At 31.3% G+C, this 21,469-nt stretch overlaps 1 protein-coding gene across 1 annotated transcript in view; it reads left to right on the forward strand.

The window, feature by feature from the left end:
* Positions 1-418: 418 nt before the first annotated feature.
* Positions 419-21,469, forward strand: part of RARB (retinoic acid receptor beta) — a 443,986-nt gene continuing 422,935 nt past the window's right edge. Inside the window, exon 1 of the mRNA XM_053714235.1 lies at positions 419-1,230. Within this exon, the coding sequence (XP_053570210.1) occupies positions 1,071-1,230 (160 nt within the window). The 5' untranslated portion in view covers positions 419-1,070. The remainder of the gene's footprint in view (positions 1,231-21,469) is intronic.

Genomic DNA, 21,469 nt, shown 5'->3' on the forward strand with positions numbered 1-21,469 from the left:
TAGAAACCTTTTCATTTTTGTATTTATTATTTATCTTTAAAAAAAAAAAAAAAAACATATAAGAATGAAAAAAGCAAACAAAAAAAAATAAATAAAATGGTTACTTACGCTCTTTTTAAATTTTATATTTATTTTTACATTTCTAATTTAAAAAAAGTTAAAATATTCAAAATATTTGTTTTAAAAATACACTTTTTATTTATTTTAAAAATATTCTTCTTTATATATATATTTTTTTAATTTACTTTGTTAAGAAAATTGTAGAAAGCATGTACGTTAATCCTGGCAAATGTGTGTTTGTACAAGATCCCAACACACAGCATTCCTTGCATTGGCTTCCTGTTTTCAAGTAGTGTATTTATAGTAAAAATTGGGTTGCGAACACACAAGATAAAGCACGCTGTTAGCAGAGCAGAAGCAGCCGCTGCAGCCGCCTGCATCTCTCTGCCTGTGTGTTTCTGCTGCTAGTCTTTAAGCTGTGTGAGAATCCTGGGAGTTGGTGATGTCAGACTGGTGTGGGTCATTTGAAGGTTAGCAGCCTGGGAAGGGTTCATGAAAAGTTCACTCGCATATATTAGGCAATTCAATCTTTCATTTTGTGTGACACAAGTAGTAGGAAGTGAGCTGTTCAAAAGCAGAAGGATCTATTTGCTTCAGAAGGGGGGACCTGAACACTAGATGAAATAAATGTAGTTATTTTTGCAGAGTTTGAGAACACTTGTACCCGGAGAGAGGCTGCAGCTGAAAAGCTGTTGCCAAAGCTCACAAGCACCTTCAGGAATTTAGCTACATATCGCCTGGAGCTGACAGCTTGGATTTCTTCGTTACCCCCCCTGCTTTGCTACAATGTCTGTGAAGCTTGGAAAATAGTAAATGATCATTTGGATCAATTACAGGCTTTTAGCTGTGTTGTCTGTCATAATTCATGATTCTGGTCTGGGAAAAAGACCAACAGCCTACGTGCCAAAAAAAGGGGGCAGAGTTTGATGGAGTTGGGTGTACTTTTATATGCCATTTTGCTCCGCACCTAAAGGATAAGCACTTTTCATACATTCTGTATAGGGGGAATCATGTTTGACTGTATGGATGTACTGGCAGTGAGTCCTGGGCAAATGCTGGATTTCTATACTGCAAGCCCGTCTTCTTGCATGCTACAGGAAAAAGCTTTGAAAGCATGCTTCACCGGATTGGCACAAACCGAATGGCAACACCACCGGCACAGTGCTCAATGTAGGTCCACTTACCTGGCACTTGATACTTTTTTATGATTATTTGTATTATTATTATTATTATTTATTTGGATAATAATTGCATGCCATAAACAATGATTGAACACTACCAATTAAAATATAGTTTCTTCTTTTTGGTGTTGTGCCTTCAAATCATTATCTCTTTCACAATTTTTATTATTTTGTAGAATTGTTTTCATGCGTTTGTGTTTATATATATATATATATATATATATATATATAAACAGAGAGAGAAAGTTAATAAATTATAAGAATTTACTTTTATTACTAATTGTCTTATAATTTGTATGTACATAGTTTACACTGGTTTATTTTGGGTCTTATACAATTCTGCATAGCCATAATTGGCTGCAATAAGTATGCTATTTTTCTCTCAATTGCTCTCACCAGTTAAAAAAAAAAAAGTTTCTGGCTAGTTAGTACCTATGTGCTTTATACTGCTATGTCCTCAGTATAACTAGTGCTTTTTACTTTATATTAGGTTTGTGATGGGGGAGATGCCTCGTTAGTGGTCTGCAAAGTTGTGTTATCTGATCTTGACTCAGTGATGAGGAACATAAATATGGCAAACAGAAGCAGCACTTTAACACTCTGGCTACAAGTTTGAGAGATGACCAAAAGCCACCCAATGCCTTAAGCATTTCACTGCTCCAAGGAGCCTGCAGGATGCTACTTAGCTCTGACACTGATTTAGACAAATAGCTAAGCTATTTATCACTATGGTTTTAACACAGTGTTCAACACCTTGGCTGCGGATTGTATCTTCAATTACGTTGTTACTTTTTTGTTTTATGAGCACTCAGTGCTCAGTACGACTAAATGAAATTCAGCTTCTTGCCACTAAATGTGAGCACATAAAACAGAATTGAGAAACCAAAATCCTATAAACTACCTACAGTTGAACATTTTCTTTCTTGCAATTAACTGTGACTATATTATTGTTAAACACCAGTGCAACCACTTTGTATTGTTCAGCTTTATTTAAAAAAAACATAAACATGGAAATAAAATGTTACTATTGAAAAGCTAGTGTTAGATTCATTCAGTGTTTGCACTCTACAAGATCCGCACCTAATATACCAAGATAAGTCTTTCCTTAATACCTCTTTAAGGGCAATGGATAGCTTAGCCTGCAAAAATTGAGTTCTATTTTTACCCAGATTAGAACAGTCATCTAACATAAACCTGGTCTGATAATAAACCTGGTATGGCTAGAGTTGGCTTATTCCAAGTGAAATAGATTAGATTTAGTCATTTAAACAAAATAATTTTCTTTCACAGAACAACAGGAAATATATTTTGATCTAGCTCAAAAGAGGTGTGTGCGCTTCAATTAAATGTAAACATGAAATCAGATTATATGAGTAGACACAGTAGAATACAGGTTATATGAGTAGACACATAAAACTGTTAACTACAAGAAATAAAAGTAAAAACTATATTCCAACTTGTTTATAAGCTTTTGCACTCTTATTTAACCTTTCATGAAATAAAGGATTCATGGTAAAATTGGTGTCAAAGCTGCATTTTCACATCACCAGTCTAACCTGTACAATCTGAAAATCTACGTATTTATGATTCATGTTATTAGTTGGTGTTGTCTATTTTATTAAAACAAATATGGACACTGTGCAATATATTGCTCAATTAAATCTTGTAATTTTTTTTAAGCAGATATAGCAATTTTATTCTATACCTATAGTAAAAAATAATAAATTCAAATAATTTATTGTGTACGCACACAATAAACATGGAATTTAAATTGTATCATGTCTTCTTGGCTTGATATCTATGTTTTCACAATACAAATGTGGGATTGGTCCATGAAAAACCTACAATGAATCTTTGATCTAAAATGAAACTGATATCAAAGTTGCTAGCTATAAGTAATACTTTTTTTTTTCTTGACCAAAAACAATTGCAAGTTTTCAGAAAGTATTTATTAATACTATGTTTGTAAAAAAATGTATCAGCTGGATTAATAAATATCACGTATTTGGGATTGTCTATGTTAATGTAATATATCACTTTTAAAAGAATAGCATCATGTTGTGATATTCTCCATGCTATATAGGTCCGATAATAAAAAAAAATAAAAAATCATGCTGATAGTTTTATCGATATTGTTGCCTTTTCTGTTGTGTTTGAGTTTTATGAGATAGATCTTTTTTTTTTTTTAATACCAGCTGTTTCTAAAGTTTAACTCCATACCATCTGTGTAAGACTTGAATAAAATCTGTGGACAATATTTTTTAATGTCATGGTTCTATTTTCACAGCATAAGACTAGCGGCTGTTGTATATTCCTTGTTGGTAAATAATTAAATCCAACTCCTTTATAGTAGCAAGCAACAACTTAAGTATTTTTTATTATTGTATAATACCATTGGAATTTAGTATGAACCATACAGTTTTGAACCAGGTATGCCTTGCTGAATTAAAAATATTTTTTTACTATAGTTTCAGGGCTTTTAAAATTAGTTTATTTACACTGATGTATTTTATTTATTGTTTTTAGTTTATATTGCAAATCAATCATTTATAATAACACCTTTTTTGAGCATTAAAGTGTAATTTTTTTAATGACTTAGGTATTATATTATTCATTATAATTATACTATTATTTGCAAAGCAATTGTTTTATTGCCGACTGCATTAGTTGCATACCATATTGTGTTTAAGATCATATGTTTGATCGGGTCATAATCATTAGCATATAAATTACATACTGTATAATACTACAGACTGTGTTTTAATTAGCAATCCTCTTCTTCCAAAAATCACTTTGCTTCTGGACAAAATACTTTCATACTCACATGCCACATAGTCAGAAGTTAGTCTGGAAAATAAATAAATATTTGAATAAAAAAAAAATAAAAGACAGATATTTTCTCTCTTATTGTTTTTTTTTCTCTGCAATTTTAAAATCTTAGTGTATAGCTGTAGGATTCATTTTTAAAATAATGTAAACATAATTCATTCATTCATATATGAAAATTATTTTGACAAATTTCTGTTTCTTATGTTTAATTTTGCTGTGCCAATAAATATATTTGCTGAAGATTTATTAATCTACACAAGGAAAAATGGCAATTTCAGTGTCTTACAATGGTCACTTATTAGTAATTATTTTATGTAAGAAAACAATTAACTTTTTGACTTTGTTATATCACTTTATATAGTCCTTCCGCTTTCATTCACATGCTTAGCCCTATGGATTTGCATACAGGGCAATAAGTTTGAGCAAAAAAAAAATATTTATAAACACATACACACACATATATATATATTAGATGTACTATGTGCATAATATGTACAAAATATTAACATTGCAGACTGTGGAATTTGGTGGCCCTCTACAAATAAAGGTTAATAATAATAAAATAAAAAATACAGTGTACTTTATATATAATAATAATAATAATAATAATAAAAAGTGAAAATAAGATTTTTCTCACTTTTATATCACCTTATTCAATCTTAAAGTATATTGTTTTTATTATTATTGTCTATTAAAACAATATATGAGACATATAAGAGCACACATGCATTAAAAAACATAAATCATTACATTCTGAAGTAAACCAGAATGTTGTAGTTGAAATTGGGTTTTCGTATAACAACTAAAAGCTTGCTCTTTCAATCAGTGATTTGGTTCTAGGCCTTGTGCTGAAAAAGCCTTGACTGAATCCTTATTGCTTTGAGGTAAAAAGAACAGAGTAAAAGCTATGTTTTTTTCCTAATATAGTTTTATAGATATACAAAGATTGCAGAGTAAATTAACTGCGATTAACTGACAGACTACAAAATAGCAAATGGCGCCACAAATGTACATTTAAAACCAGGATATCTGCTTTGAAAGCCAACATCTCATGAGCAGAAAAAAAAGGGGGAATCTGGATTTCATACACTAAAATGATTGAAATTCTATGTACATTTGAAAAATTTGCTGGCAAAGCTACCTTATCTTTCTTCCTTGTTAGTGATGTTATCACAGGAGCAGACTCATGTTCAAAAATGTATATGAGCCAAAGGGGATTGTGTAAATTTATGAAGAGACCTTTAAAATTTCTATACTTAATCAAGATGTTTTGATAACACAGCGTTTTTTTTTTTTTGTATCTATAACAATTTAGCCAAGGGCAAGAGAGATGGAGATATATGAGAGGTGTTCCTGATGGGGGGGGGGGGGTATATGAACAATTTATGGCTCAATATTTATCATTCAGTTCATACTGAACAGAAATACAAATTCTCTAAGACTTTACAGAAATACAGATTCTCTAAGACTTTAGTGAGACCATTGTGAAACGAGTTCTATGTGAGTTTAAAGATCATTCCTCGTAGAACGTACTACGCAAAGCTAGGTCACATCAAGGTTTTATTACATTTTTATTAGAATTCATTAAACTAGGGAGAAGTTGAGTGATATAAGCCTGGACTGTTAATCTGTTTCTTTTACTAAAAATGGTGACAATTCTACACAAAAAAAAAAAGTAATATCATTTATTTGTATAGCACCGCAAAATTCTGTAGCACTGGTGATAATAAAACATTAAATAAGAGATTTTACCAATGTCAGCTGTCATCATCTTCAATTGTGATTTTGGCAAGATCCACATGAACCTATTCATTTAAAAGTGAAGCATTTTGCATACAGATGAGGGCTACAACCCTCTCTTAATGAATACTAAATGTGTAGTGAGGCACCTCCTTTTTTGTTTCTTTAATGAATCTTGACCAACAAATATATCATTAAGCACTGTCTGCATTTGATTTTCAGTGATAATTCAAATCTCTACATTTGTATAAATATGTGTGTGTTCTATGCTTCATTTAACGTTCATTCTAAATTGTATTTTAAATGTTATTTTTTTAGTATAGTATTGATATTTTTAAATGTTTTTTTATTTTGTCATACTTTGAATTTCGAGAAGGTGTCAGGGATGTCATAGAGTGTTGAGAACCACTTTACTAAAGGAATTCAAATGTAAATTTAGCAAAGCCACAAATATGGCATACTATGCATGTTTAGCATTGTAGGATGTTAGAATATTTCCTGTATATACTCAGCATAGAAGGTTTAGTGCAGATTTACAGTCTGCACTATCTTTGCCCTATATGCGTTTTTGCTGTATCAAATAATGGACGCCTAACAAAAACACTTACATTGCAAGCCAAATCACCTTTACTTTTTCATCAAAGTCTACAATTATAAAAGGCTGTTGTTCTTAAGGCCATTTCATCTTCAAAAGACGTTAGACGTTGGCCTGCTACAAAGCTTGGGGGTATAATTAACTGAAATGGAAATGAGCGCAAGTGAAATTTAGTTCCTGATGTTTTAATTTAGAGCAGTACTTCCATGTGTTGCTGAAGAAAATTTGTAGAACCACACATAATTATTTCATGATGCTCTACATGAGCATAATTTTTAAAATAAGTCACCATTTCGGGATTTGACATATCATAGAAATGGCATAAATGTATGCAGTACATAAAAGGGAAGTCATATATGCAGCTAATTGAAGGCTTTGCTCATAGCTATATGTACTTTGTATTTTTGGGTCTGGACAAACCCAAAATCCTTCTCTGATTGGACTTGGCGGAGAGCTGCTATAGAGTTGTAATTGTATAGTAGGCACTATATTTATATAGATGGATAGATAGATAGATAGATAGATAGATAGATAGATAGATAGATAGATAGATAGGACTGTGGCACCCCCAGGGAATCTTGGCACAATTGTACACTTATCTAAAGGTGGTCTTAGGTGTGCCACTTTCATACATATGCCTCCAACAACAAATAAATAGTAAGCTATGCCTATTCAGTAAAGAATGGAGATATGAGTGAGTTTTAGTAAATAAACTACACAGAATAACAGGAATGTGAAAGACTAGGAAGCTGTTTCAGTTTAAGAGAATCTAAGGGTGTGTGCTTAGGCTGTATGTCTGCAGATTGCTGTACTGTTATGCAAATTGGCAGTAAATCACTATATGAACCTGACACAGCCACAGTTTATGGCTCAGTTTGATTGGGTTGGGATATTGTTTGGTTTTGGCAAATTTTGGTAGCCCTGAGGCCATGAATAGCTTTTTACGCTGTTTGCATCAGCCCTCCGATACATAGATTTTAGTCTCTGCTTCAGATATTGGTAGTAACACAAAACAATAATATTATTAATAGTATTATTATCATCATTATATTTAATACATTATGCATAATTTTGTATATCTGTAGTAGTTGCAGCCACATTTATATTAGCATTATTATTTGGCAGTTTGGTATATAATGACCAAGACATATGTACATTTCTATACATTGTTTATAATTTCCCAGTTTAATTTAGATATACATTTTTTTGTACCTTTTCTACTAATGATTTTAAATCGTACCATACTACACTAAAAATCAGTAGAATTTGCTTCCAAGAGGGAGTTTGTAATAACAGAGACTCTACTTAGTAATGGTGTGTGGGAGTGTGAAAATTAAAAATTTCTTCATAGGACATCGAAAGACACTCTGCATTCTGAGAAATTATATCCAAAAGATCGTTGCAGATCACTCCCTCTTAGGATATCACTCATTTTGGGATTATATAAGGAACTTTACACAGTCAAAGACCGTTAACACTTTTTTCAGAAAGACTTTCAAGTGACACATTTTTCACATTTTTTCATTTTTAGGTGTACACCTTATTTTTGTTCACGGACACTTCACTCTCTACTTTTTTGGATCAATATATTCTTTTATATTTCTTTATTTTTTATATTTTTACACTTTTTTATTTTTACACGGAATCACTAATTATTTGGACACATTTTGGACACTTGTTTTGGACATTGTTTGGACATTAATGTATCACTCATTTATTTAGGACATATACTGTTACATATTGGATTTATACCCTATTTGGGATCTTATGTGGTACTTAATACAATCTTATTTTGTATAGCTATTCGGACCTTTTCTTATGATAGAGGCATCTAAGGTTATTAATCACATAGATATCGTCTTTACTAACCAATAGATATTGTCTTTATTAATTACGTAGCTATCAACTTGCCTATTGTCTACTGATTTTAAAATAAATTTTAAATTCTTTTGTTTTATATCCATTGTGAAATGACCTTTCTACTATGAAAATTTGTTTTTTAATGTGAATTGTTTTTTTAATTGTACTGTGAATTAAATCCATTTATTTTAATCTACTTTATTTTCATAATACCTATAGATTCCACCTTTAGCTGATCATCCCCTCTAAGGGGTTATATTAGCGCTTCTCCACTGCTAATTTGTCTGTTTTACACTCTGAGATCTGGTTGAGAGATCTTGCTTTTTGGGAGGAGCCTGTGTGGTAGCGTCTTGGCGCTGGAGATATCTATTTATCTAATATTAAACTGCAAACTACTTTGGAAGATTTACAAACAGGAAAATATTTCACTATAATTATCATTGACTCAAATGGACATAGTTATAAGATAAAGTGATAAAAAAGCATATGGTGTCTAAAAAAAATAAAAACAGAACAATGAACTAGATTATAGTGACACAATCCTGTGAATCTGATTAAGGAATATTGTTCCTATCTGTTATTGCTTGCCATAGTTGTAAGTTTTAAAGGACAGTCAAGCCAAAATTAAACTTTCACAATAACGCATGCAATTTTAAACAATGTTCCAATTTATTTTTTATCATCAAATTAGCTTTGTTCTCTTGGTATTCTTTGTTGAAGACTAAACCTAGGTAGTCTCATAGGATGATTTCTAAGCACTTGGATGCCACTTCTTATCTAAGTCTATTTTATTAGCTTTTTATAGCTAGATGGTTCTAGTTCATGTGTGACATATAGATAACATTGTGCTCACTCCATGGAGTTATGCATGAGCCAGCATTCATTTGCGGGAATGCAAGTTTGTAAAAAAACACTGAGATAAAGGGGCAGTGTGCAGAGGCTTAGATAGATACAAGGTAATCACAGTGGTAAAAAGTGTATTAATATAACAATGTTGATTATGCAAAATTGGTGAATAAGTAATAAAGGGATTATCTTGTTTTAAACAATAACACATTTCATGTAGACTGTCCCTTTAAAGAGGATCCTGTAGAAGGGAATAACTGGTCTTGAAGGGGCATTATACTCAAATATGTATATCATGTGTATGAAAAAGCAGCATTTACATATGCCAAAAGAATTATACTGAAAAATCTGTCTACATTTAAATTAAATGTAATACTGCAGTATTGGGTTTGTACTTTCTACTAATCCTCATTGTTTGATAAAGACATCTGCTTCTATTTTGTGAAAATAAAAACATGAGTGTTAATATATATATATAGTTTTATATTCAAAAATCCCAAAACCAAAATATAAGACAGGAGTCGATAAAGTCTGCAAGCTCTAAAACCTTGCTTGGCTCCTAAAAAAATAAATAAAATTGCTCACTCGTCAATATTCTTCCTGGCTCCTGAGTTTCAAAAATCTTCTCCAGTTTAAATTGTTCCCAGTGATCCATTTTACCTGCTGGAGTGAATTAACGGCCAGATTAGAAGTGGAGCGCTAAATTAACGCACACCCGCAAATGGAAAAATGTGTCACTTTGCGGGCGTGCAATAATTAATCAGCCATTAAAAGTGGCTGGTTATTGCTGCTGCAAGCTCACGGTAGCAATTTGCGCTCAGAAAATTAACTGGTTAATTTTCTAAAAGTGCCCCAAATGCCCTCAAAACAGAGGGCATTATAGTTTTTTATTAAATTTTTTTTAGCTTTTTTTAAAATAAAAAACAATGGCACTAGACAGTTTTTGGGGTCTAAAGTTGTTTGGAGTGGTGTGTTAGAAAACAAAGGCACTGAAAAGTGCCTTTACATTGTGGTCTATGGGAACTGTGTGTTCCCAGTAAATATATATGTATGTATATGCTTATATAGATATATATTTATGTGTTAATATGTGTATAGATATATATTTGTGTGTTAATATGTGTATAGATATATATTTATGTGTTAATATGTGTATAGATATATATTTATGTGTTAATATGTGTATAGATATATATTTATGTGTTAATATGTGTATAGATATATATTTGTGTGTTAATATGTGTATAGATATATATTTGTGTGTTAATATGTGTATAGATATATATTTATGTGTTAATATGTGTATAGATATATATTTGTGTGTTAATATGTGTATAGATATATATTTATGTGTTAATATGTGTATAGATATATATTTATGTGTTAATATGTGTATAGATATATATTTGTGTGTTAATATGTGTATAGATATATATTTGTGTGTTAATATGTGTATAGATATATATGTGTGTGTTAATATGTGTATAGATATATATGTGTGTGTTAATATGTGTATAGATATATATTTGTGTGTTAATATGTGTATAGATATATATTTGTGTGTTAATATGTGTATAGATATATATTTATGTGTTAATATGTGTATAGATATATATTTATGTGTTAATATGTGTATAGATATATATTTGTGTGTTAATATGTGTATAGATATATATTTATGTGTTAATATGTGTATAGATATATATTTATGTGTTAATATGTGTATAGATATATATTTGTGTGTTAATATGTGTATAGATATATATTTATGTGTTATTATGTGTATAGATATATATTTATGTGTTAATATGTGTATAGATATACAAAGGCACTGAAAAGTGCCTTTACATTGTGGTCTATGGGAACTGTGTGTTCTTAGTAAATATATATATGTATGTATATGCTAATATAGATATATATTTATGTGTTAATATGTGTATAGATATATATTTGTGTGTTAATATGTGTATAGATATATATTTATGTGTTAATATGTGTATAGATATATATTTGTGTGTTAATATGTGTATAGATATATATTCATGTGTTAATATGTGTATAGATATATGTGTTAATATCTGAATAGATATATATTTGTGTGTTAATATGTGTATAGATATATATTTGTGTGTTAATATGTGTATAGATATATATTTATGTGTATAGATATATATTTATGTGTTAATATCTGTATAGATATATATTTGTGTGTTAATATGTGCATACCCCCCAACTGTCCCGATTTTCGCGGGACAGTCCCGATTTTCGGGGTCTGTCCCTCTGTCCCGAGTTGCTAGCCATCTGTCCCGATTTGCCCCAGGCATTTAAAAAAAATTTTTTTTTTTTTTTTTTTTAATTCTATTGGGCCCATCCATACTCAGAAGCAGCTGGCTTTGCTCTCACAGGGTTAGATACCTGTTATATTCCCTGTGGAAAAGGAATGGTGTGTGGGTTAAGCAGGAGTAAGAAGGCTGTATACACTCTGACCACGGGTAATGGTGACCTCTCTAATCTACCTCTGGTAATGATGATATCTAACCCCTGGTGATAATACTAGCATGCCTTCAGTTTTATACAATGAGTAGTGCTAATACCAGGGTAAAGAACAGTGTAACGAACAGTGGCAGCCGCAGACTGCCAGCTAATGTGCTTGCCAACCCCTGGACTCCATACAATGAATTACAGATACCCATATATGATGTAGTGTGTGTCTATCTGTATCCATAACTGTGTGTGTATCTGTATGTATAAGTTTATGCTATGTAGTGTGTGTATGTCTGCATGTATAAATGTAAGCTATGCAGTGTGTATGTGTATCTGCATGTATAAGTAGGCTTACCATAATTTTTGGAGGTGAAACTGGGACCACCTGGTGCAGTGCCAGTGGGGGTGTGGTCAAGGGGGTGTGGCAATTTCCGATCCTTTTAAAGTAGTAGCTTTTATGTGTGTAATGTTTTGTGGATACTCTACCCTTCCTCAGTCAAACAAGTGAATCACACAGTTTAAATAGACCATAACACCACCCCCTAGTGAAAAAGGCACCATTACGTTGTCATGGCAAATAAATCATTATTCTAAATCTAAGATTATAAATAATGCCAAACATCAAGCATAATTATCCCTTTATCAATTTCACAATTTAATATCTGCAGTGTAATATGTGTTTTATGTGTCTAATTAAGGAACAGAGCCAAATACTGATAAGGCATAAATACAACATTGAATGAAAGTAAAAAAGAAACACGTACCTGCTAAAGCTGTTTAAGAGGCTACTCTATACGATAATGCAGGAAGATTATAGCCAAAATGCTATTCTGCATGAAGTAAAGCAAGATCCAGGCCAAAAATCCTGTCTGTCTGTACTTCCTATTCATACCCATATGATTCCCCTAAAGGTGTATTACCGGCAATGTCACCAGGGGTCGGGGGGGGGGTTAAATTCTTAGAAAAATAAACCAAGTAGTACTACAAAATTAAAAAAAACCTATGCTGCTCACTCAGCCTGTATTATTAAATGTAAACTTTGAAGGACACAAACGTTAAGCTAAGCAGGGCTGTATGTAACAAAGTACCAGGCAGCATCCAGCTATGCTGGAGAGCCACAATCCAGTCATTTTGAATAATGTGTCTGGGTTTCAGGAGGGCTAAAACCCGGACACATGATTTGAAACCTGGAGGTGGCAACCCTACTGGGACAGAATGAACAACTGGGTGGGACACTGGGACAGCGCCTCCAAACCGGGACAATCCCAGTAAAAGTGGGACTTCTGGTAAGCCTATGTATAAGTGTGTATCTGCATGTATAAGTGTATGCTATGTAGTGTGTGTGTGTCTGCATGTATAAGTGTATACTATGTAGTATACTATGTAGTGTCTGTGTATCTGCATGTATAAGTGTATGCTGCATGTATAAGTGTATGCTATGTAGTGTGTGTGTATATTCATGTGTAAGTGTATGCTATGTAGTGTGTGTATCTTCATGTGTAAGTGTATGCTATGTAGTGTGTGTGTATCTGCATGTATAAGTGTATGCTATGTAGTGTGTGTGTATCTGCATGTGTAAGTGTATGCTATGTAGTGTGTGTGTGTATCTGCATGTATAAGTGTATACTATGTAGTGTGTGTGTATCTGCATGTATAAGTGTATGCTATGTAGTGTTTGTGTGTATCTGCATGTATACGTGTATACTATGTAGTGTGCTACTGTGCATTTTTGCTGACTTTAAAGGCCAGAATTTAGAATATGAATGGGGAATGCAGAGAGCAGTTTTAAAGAATTTATTATAAAATGTCCAATTAAGATAAAAATATTTAGCAATGTCTGTGCAAAGGATAATTAAATACATAGCTCACATAGCCATACCAATGGTTTGAGCTTGTGTTTGATTTGCTGCCTAAGTGTATTAATATCTATGAATTTATTAATAATTTTATTTATATTACTTTGGTCTTATGATTTTGTTAAGCCCCGCCCACATATTTTTTTGCGGGGGGGGGGTGACAATCTTTTGAATTTTGAAATGTTGGGAGGTATGTATGTGTATAGATATATATTTATGTGTTAATATGTGTATAGATATATATAGGCACTGAAAAGTGCCTTTACATTGTGGTCTATGGGAACTGTGTGTTCCTAGTAAATATATATGTATGTATATGCTTATATAGATATATATTTATCTGTTAATATGTGTATAGATATATATTTGTGTGTTAATATGTGTATAGATATGTATTTGTGTGTTAATATGGGTATAGATATATATGTGTGTGTTAATATGTGTATAGATATATATTTGTGTGTTAATATGTGTATAGATATATATTTGTGTGTTAATATGTGTATATATATATATTTATGTGTTAATATGTGTATAGATATATATTTGTGTGTTAATATGTGTATAGATATATATTTGTGTGTTAATATGTGTGTAGATATATATTTATGTGTTAATATGTGTATAGATATATATTTGTGTGTTAATATGTGTATAGATATATATTTATGTGTTAATATGTGTATAGATATATATTTATGTGTTAATATGTGTATAGATATATATTTGTGTGTTAATATGTGTATAGATATATATTTATGTGTTAATATGTGTATAGATATATATTTATGTGTTATTATGTGTATAGATATATATTTATGTGTTAATATGTGTATAGATATACAAAGGCACTGAAAAGTGACTTTACATTGTGGTCTATGGGAACTGTGTGTTCTTAGTAAATATATATATGTATGTATATGCTAATATAGATATATATTTATGTGTTAATATGTGTATAGATATATATTTGTGTGTTAATATGTGTATAGATATATATTTATGTGTTAATATGTGTATAGATATATATTTGTGTGTTAATATGTGTATAGATATATATTTATGTGTTAATATGTGTATAGATATATATTTGTGTGTTAATATGTGTATAGATATATATTTATGTGTTAATATGTGTATAGATATATATTTGTGTGTTAATATGTGTATAGATATATATTTATGTGTTAATATGGGTATAGATATATATTTATGTGTTAATATGTGCATAGATATACAAAGGCACTGAAAAGTGCCTTTACGTTGTGGTCTATGGGAACTGTGTGTTCTTAGTAAATATATATATATGTATGTATATGCTTATATAGATATATATTTATGTGTTAATATGTGTATAGATATATATTTGTGTGTTAATATGTGTATAGATATATATTTATGTGTTAATATGTGTATAGATATATATTTATGTGTTAATATGTGTATAGATATATATTTGTGTGTTAATATGTGTATAGATATATATTTATGTGTTAATATGTGTATAGATATATATTTATGTGTTAATATGTGTATAGATATATATTTGTGTGTTAATATGTGTATAGATATATATTTATGTGTTAATATGTGTATAGATATACAAAGGCACTGAAAAGTGCCTTTACATTGTGGTCTATGGGAACTGTGTGTTCCTAGTAAATATATATGTATGTATATACTTATATAGATATATATTTATGTGTTAATATGTGTATAGATATATATTTGTGTGTTAATATGTGTATAGATATATATTTATGTGTTAATATGTGTATAGATATATATGTGTGTGTTAATATGTGTATAGATATATATTTGTGTGTTAATATGTGTATAGATATATATTTGTGTGTTAATATGTGTATAGATATATATTTATGTGTTAATATGTGTATAGATATATATTTATGTGTTAATATGTGTATAGATATATATTTGTGTGTTAATATGTGTATAGATATATATTTATGTGTTAATATGGGTATAGATATATATTTGTGTGTTAATATGTGTATAGATATATATTTATGTGTTAATATGGGTATAGATATATATTTGTGTGTTAATATGTGTATAGATATATATTTATGTGTTAATATGTGTATAGATATATATTTATGTGTTAATATGTGTATAGATATATATTTATGTGTTAATATGTGTATAGATATATATGTGTGTGTTAATATGTGTATAGATATATATTTATGTGTTAATATGTGTATAGATATATATTTGTGTGTTAATATGTGTATAGATATATATTTGTGTGTTAATATGTGTATAGATATATATTTGTGTGTTAATATGTGTATAGATATATATTTATGTGTTAATATGGGTATAGATATATATTTGTGTGTTAATATGTGTATAGATATATATTTATGTGTTAATATGGGTATAGATATATATTTGTGTGTTAATATGTGTATAGATATATATTTATGTGTTAATATGTGTATAGATATATATTTATGTGTTAATATGTGTATAGATATATATGTGTGTGTTAATATGTGTATAGATATATATTTATGTGTTAATATGTGTATAGATATATATTTGTGTGTTAATATGTGTATAGATATATATTTGTGTGTTAATATGTGTATAGATATATATTTGTGTGTTAATATGTGTATAGATATATATGTGTGTGTTAATATGTGTATAGATATATATGTGTGTGTTAATATGTGTATAGATATATATTTATGTGTTAATATGTGTATAGATATATATTTATGTGTTAATATGTGTATAGATATATATGTGTGTGTTAATATGTGTATAGATATATATGTGTGTGTTAATATGTGTATAGATATATATGTGTGTGTTAATATGTGTATAGATATATATGTCTGTGTTAATATGTGTATATACACATATTAACACATAAATGTATATTTATATAAGCATATACATATATATTTAAATATGCTGCCATCGCTGTGCTACTTACCCCCGTCGCTGCGCTTAGTTTCTGATGCCGTCTCTAATGGCATCAGAACGACGCTCCCATGGGAGCCTATGGAAGCTTGCTCTTGTGAGTGCAATGCTTCCCAGTAATGTGAACGCAAGCTTGCGTTCGCATTGCTGTTAACTTGTAATACCAGCACACGTTGGTGTGGGCCGCCTGAGCAGCTAAGAACGGCGATCAATTGAAACAAATAAAGGAGCTTTCTGCATGAATTATGTTATACTTTATGAATGAAAGCCCCTTTGACTTTCACTTTAAGTAATAAAATGTTAATTTCCTAGTGTTCTCTCTAAGGCCCTGATATTCAAAGGTTTTCCAGCTTGGAGAGAGATTGCAGTTCAGACTTCACAGGGGGTGAACTCACTGAATATTCAAAAGAAAAAGTGCAGAACACTCCAGACAAGCCCAGTGCAATACAACACTGCATGATATGAGAGTTTTGTTACACTTCTGTGCTACTTTAACAAATAAGGATTATACTTTGTATATTTCTGTTTATATATACAAATTACATTGCACCTTGAGTGCAGTTCCCTGGGCTGAACAGGGGAGTTCCCAGGGTCTGAAGCTCACTCACCAGTCTTGCTCAAAACTCACAATACACTTATTTTAACTGACAGAAAAGTAATATATCCTAAAATATTGACACAAGCAAGTTAAATTGTATTGAAAACATTTCAATTTACTTTTATTTGGAATTGATGCAAATGGAGCCTTTACATCAGCCCTGTAATCAGAATTTGTAAAATCACTAAATACACAAAATGAAATACAAAATAGAAAGTACAAATGCAGCAGTCATGTCATGCAGTGCTATATTGCACTGGGCTTCTCTCTTCTTTACATAAAGAAATGAAGGGAACGCCCCTATGAAAAGTAAAGCAAAATCTGCCTTTTCAAATTTTCACTAATATCTTGCAGTGCTGGATAATCATTTTAGAATATCTCACCTGAGCAGAGAGGTTTTTAATATCAGGGCCTTAGTATTAAACTTTGGTTTACAAACAGATATGAGATAAAGAAGCAAGTGTGTGTACACAAAGTGATAATATAATGAGATCTGATATTACCTGCAAGCTCAACCCATTTTAATAGGCTGTGGTTTAAAAGCACACACCCAGCTAATTTATATACACAAATAAACCTGTAAATGCAATTGCTCATACATTTTATACTCTGCAGCTGGTATAACAAGTCATTTAAAATACATTAAGGGAAAAACAATATTACAGTATACTGTCCCTTTAATGTTTATGTGTTGAGCCCTGTTTATATATTTATTTAATGGTAAAACAGTTCTCTGGTAGTTATGCCTGCATGTATTTATGTGCTGCCACAATTATTTTTTTACAGATAAAAGAAAAAATGCATATATCTGTGTATTTTTTTTCTAACTTACATTACTTTCATAAAAAGATTAAATAATGCTCTATTTTTTTCCCTCATAATGTCACTTTAGCTTAGCACTCTCAAATTTGCATTGAGAAAATCCCCTCCTTTTTAAAAAAAAAAAAATCTATTTATTAGTGAGAAGACAAGGAAAGACATTGGCAATAACAGGAAGAACAAAAAAATGCATGTGACTCAAAATACCATATAGATAATAACCAGTAATATATAAAATACAAAACACGATCTCACATTTGCAGTACGGTTTTATCTTACAATATAATGAAAATATAAAAGACTCATAGTATTATGGTCTATTTTCCTGATCAGGTAGAAAATTCAATGACATTTGTGTAGAGTTTTATTTCTCACTTATTTTATATATTTTTCATTTTAAACATTAAACTAAATAAAAAAAAATACAAGTGCAAACAACAATCATTGTAATAAAAATATAAACCATAGTAAGAAGTATAGGTATGACTTTCTACATTTTTCTCTAAATTGTCTCGGGTCTTAATTTTGCTTTTTTTTTATTTTTGATCCACTTGGGAGTCTTAGAATATTCAACAAAACATAAATAAACACAAATCCTCTCGCAACCCATCCCAACCTGCATTACAAGTCACATAAGTGGGACCATTCACCCCTCAAAGATGTTGTATGCATAATCTCTGATTGTAAGAAGGGTATAAGTAGAGTTTTAGCTGGAACTGTATCCCAGTCTAAGAGAAGAACACATGAAGCTTCAAGTTTTATGTTGGGACAGAAAAGTTTAGCCATCCAAAATGCCACCTGTCCCCAGAACTGTCTAATTTTAGGACAGTACCAGAGATAATGTAGAAAAGAAGGATTAGGTTGTGCATATTTAATACATTTATTTAAAAAAAAAATTCCATTTAGAAAGACGTCACAGGGTAATATAATCTCTATGAAGATTGCAAATTTGTGTTTCTCTTAGCCCTGCAGAAACAGTCGTCTTTTTGACTGTTTGTAAACTATTTAAAATCTTAGCTATATCCATTTTATAAGTGGTGTATGATATTGAGACGGGTGATGGGGACCAGAAATCGGCGTAAGACTATTAATCCTGAGATATAATGTCTTAGTTGCAAATAGGCATAGAAATGGTTGTGGAGTTTAGTGAATGTTTTAACTGTATGTAGCACAGGATCCAGGACGTCCCCCAGCATCCAAATACCCTTAAGAGATCATAAATTTAAAGGTAAATGTTCCTCCCCAGGAGGGAAGTCCAGTTTTCCACGAATAGGGATGAACTGCATTATTCTTCCAGAGCATGTTACATAAACATGAGCTAAAGACCAAGCTTTTAGGGCATCTTTATATAGAATATTGTTTCCAGTATTGAAACAAAGGAATGGTACATTTCCAGAAGCCAATCAGAAGTGATGTGCAGAAGGGGCTGCCAAGTTATAAAGACGAAAATTAGTGATGCTAAACAAGGTTTGCTCAATATGTAGAAAAAAAGGACTTCAGTAAAATCTTCCTATATATTAATAAATATTCAAATTTCTTCATATTACATCCAAAATACACAAAAACTTTACATGAGACCTGCTTGCCTTAGCCTTACTCATAGACAATATTACCCAAAATGCTTCACTTATTTATTTCTCATTGGCTCCTGCGGTCTCTCTATTGGACCAATCAACATTCTTACAACCAACATTTGTAGTTAAGAGACACTTAAAATTTCTATATTATTTATATATGTTCAATTAAACAGACTACCAAGTATTTTAGCCCCTCCTTTTTTTTTTAAATAAATATTTCTTGACACCCTTTCAGCTAGATCATTACTTCCACTCTTGTTGTGAGTTTGACGGCCTCCTCTTCCATCCCATTTCACAGTAATGTCAGAGCTTACTGTCTACCTTCAGAAGTAAAATAAGATCAACTCTCCTCTTAAAGTACCACATGGTCACTCACTCACACCACACCTGGTATGTCATTTTTAAGGAAGTTGTCACCAATTTTACAGTCACATAAGAAGTCAAAGCATTCCATCAAATGTGAAAATTAACTTTTAAATGGACAATTGAACTTTCATGACTCAAATAGAACATGCAATTAAAAAAAAATGTCTACAATATTTTTTTTTAATTTTTTTTTTTTAATGCTTTTTATTGAGGTCATAGGAAAATACAACATGTGTGAAATGCCATTAAACATAGATATCATATTACATGACAATCAGAGATGTTTTGAGTAAGGTAAAAAGAAAAGAAGAAAATATATTAAATCTGCATGGCTAGTCATCTGAAACCTCTTTTTTATTTTATGTTCTAAAGTGAGTACCTCTATGCAAACAACGGGCTACTTTTGAACCCAACGTAGCTAATGGACACTGAGAGAGGAAATTAGCATTGAGAGTGGTCACTTTTGGACCTGGTATTTAAAAGAGCAAGATGGGGAAAATCAGCAGGTTAGTGCTGCTTTAAAGAAGGGAAGAAAAAAAAAAAAAGGGGGAGAGAGAAAGAGATGAAAAGAAGGAAAGTGCAGAGGGAGTATGTAGGGGGGGGGGAGGTTGGACTCTTGTTAGACGTGTGTCTTATCTGAGGTTAAGGAAATATGCAGATGGGAGGGGTGGGGGGCGTCAGCCTGACTAAGTACGTACTATATCTTGATAACTCAATAAATAAAAGTTTCAGGGATAGTACTTTCGCTTCAAATGTGTATGTATGGGGACGCCTATAACTGCCTTCTGGGCTAGGGGAATCAAGCGGCTTGCGGGTAATAGCAGGTAGTGTCTCAGTGAGAGAGATTAGAATTAGGAGGGGTGAGAATTGGGCACATCAAAGTGATATACTTAAGATAAAGATAGGGGGGTTTATGTCCCTGTAGATAGAATAATAATTGTTGTAAAAAATATATATATATATATATATATATATATATATATATATATATATATATATATAGTCGCATTGCAATGATAGACTAAACAGTGAACGATCAACAAAAACCTCCCTAGATTCTGCAGTAATAGCCCTCATCTTATGTTTGGCATCTTATATCTCTCTTTATCTTCAAATAAATGTAATAGGAGGTAAATAATATAATGAGGTTTCAGTTCTAAGAAGCTCTTGTCTGGGTAACCATATAACTTGTGGAATAGAGCTCATGGAGCAGATTTGATAGCATTATATAACGGCTATAGAGGCAGGCATTTGAGATATTAAATGTAGAAAAAATGTAATAACTACCCCAACCGTTCATAGGGAAAAAAACAACAATCAAGCTGCCTAAACGCTAATTAAGATATCAGGTATGCTGATCAGGGGAACATCAAATAAAGCTGCTGTGAAACATATAAGGCAGCATAGAAATAATACACTGCAATGATGGGGATCTGACTGCAACAAAAACATAAACTTAAGTCCCATGGAGTCAGTTGGGGAACCCTTTTTAGAGGGAAAGGTGTCTTTCTAGCCCACTCCAATTTTGATGTCCGCTTTGAAAACTCGGCTGGGCTCTATGTAAGCTCCGCTGGAGAGATGAGACCTTTGTGAGAAGGAGTGATGAGGAGTTTTGCTCTCAAGGGAACCAAACAGGTCCGCGGCCCCGGCCTCTCTCCCCCATGCTGTGAGCGCCTTAGCTATAGTGCGGTCAGGCGTCC

Source organism: Bombina bombina, chromosome 5 (assembly GCF_027579735.1).
Source record: "Bombina bombina isolate aBomBom1 chromosome 5, aBomBom1.pri, whole genome shotgun sequence".
NCBI classification, from domain to species: Eukaryota; Metazoa; Chordata; class Amphibia; order Anura; family Bombinatoridae; genus Bombina; species Bombina bombina.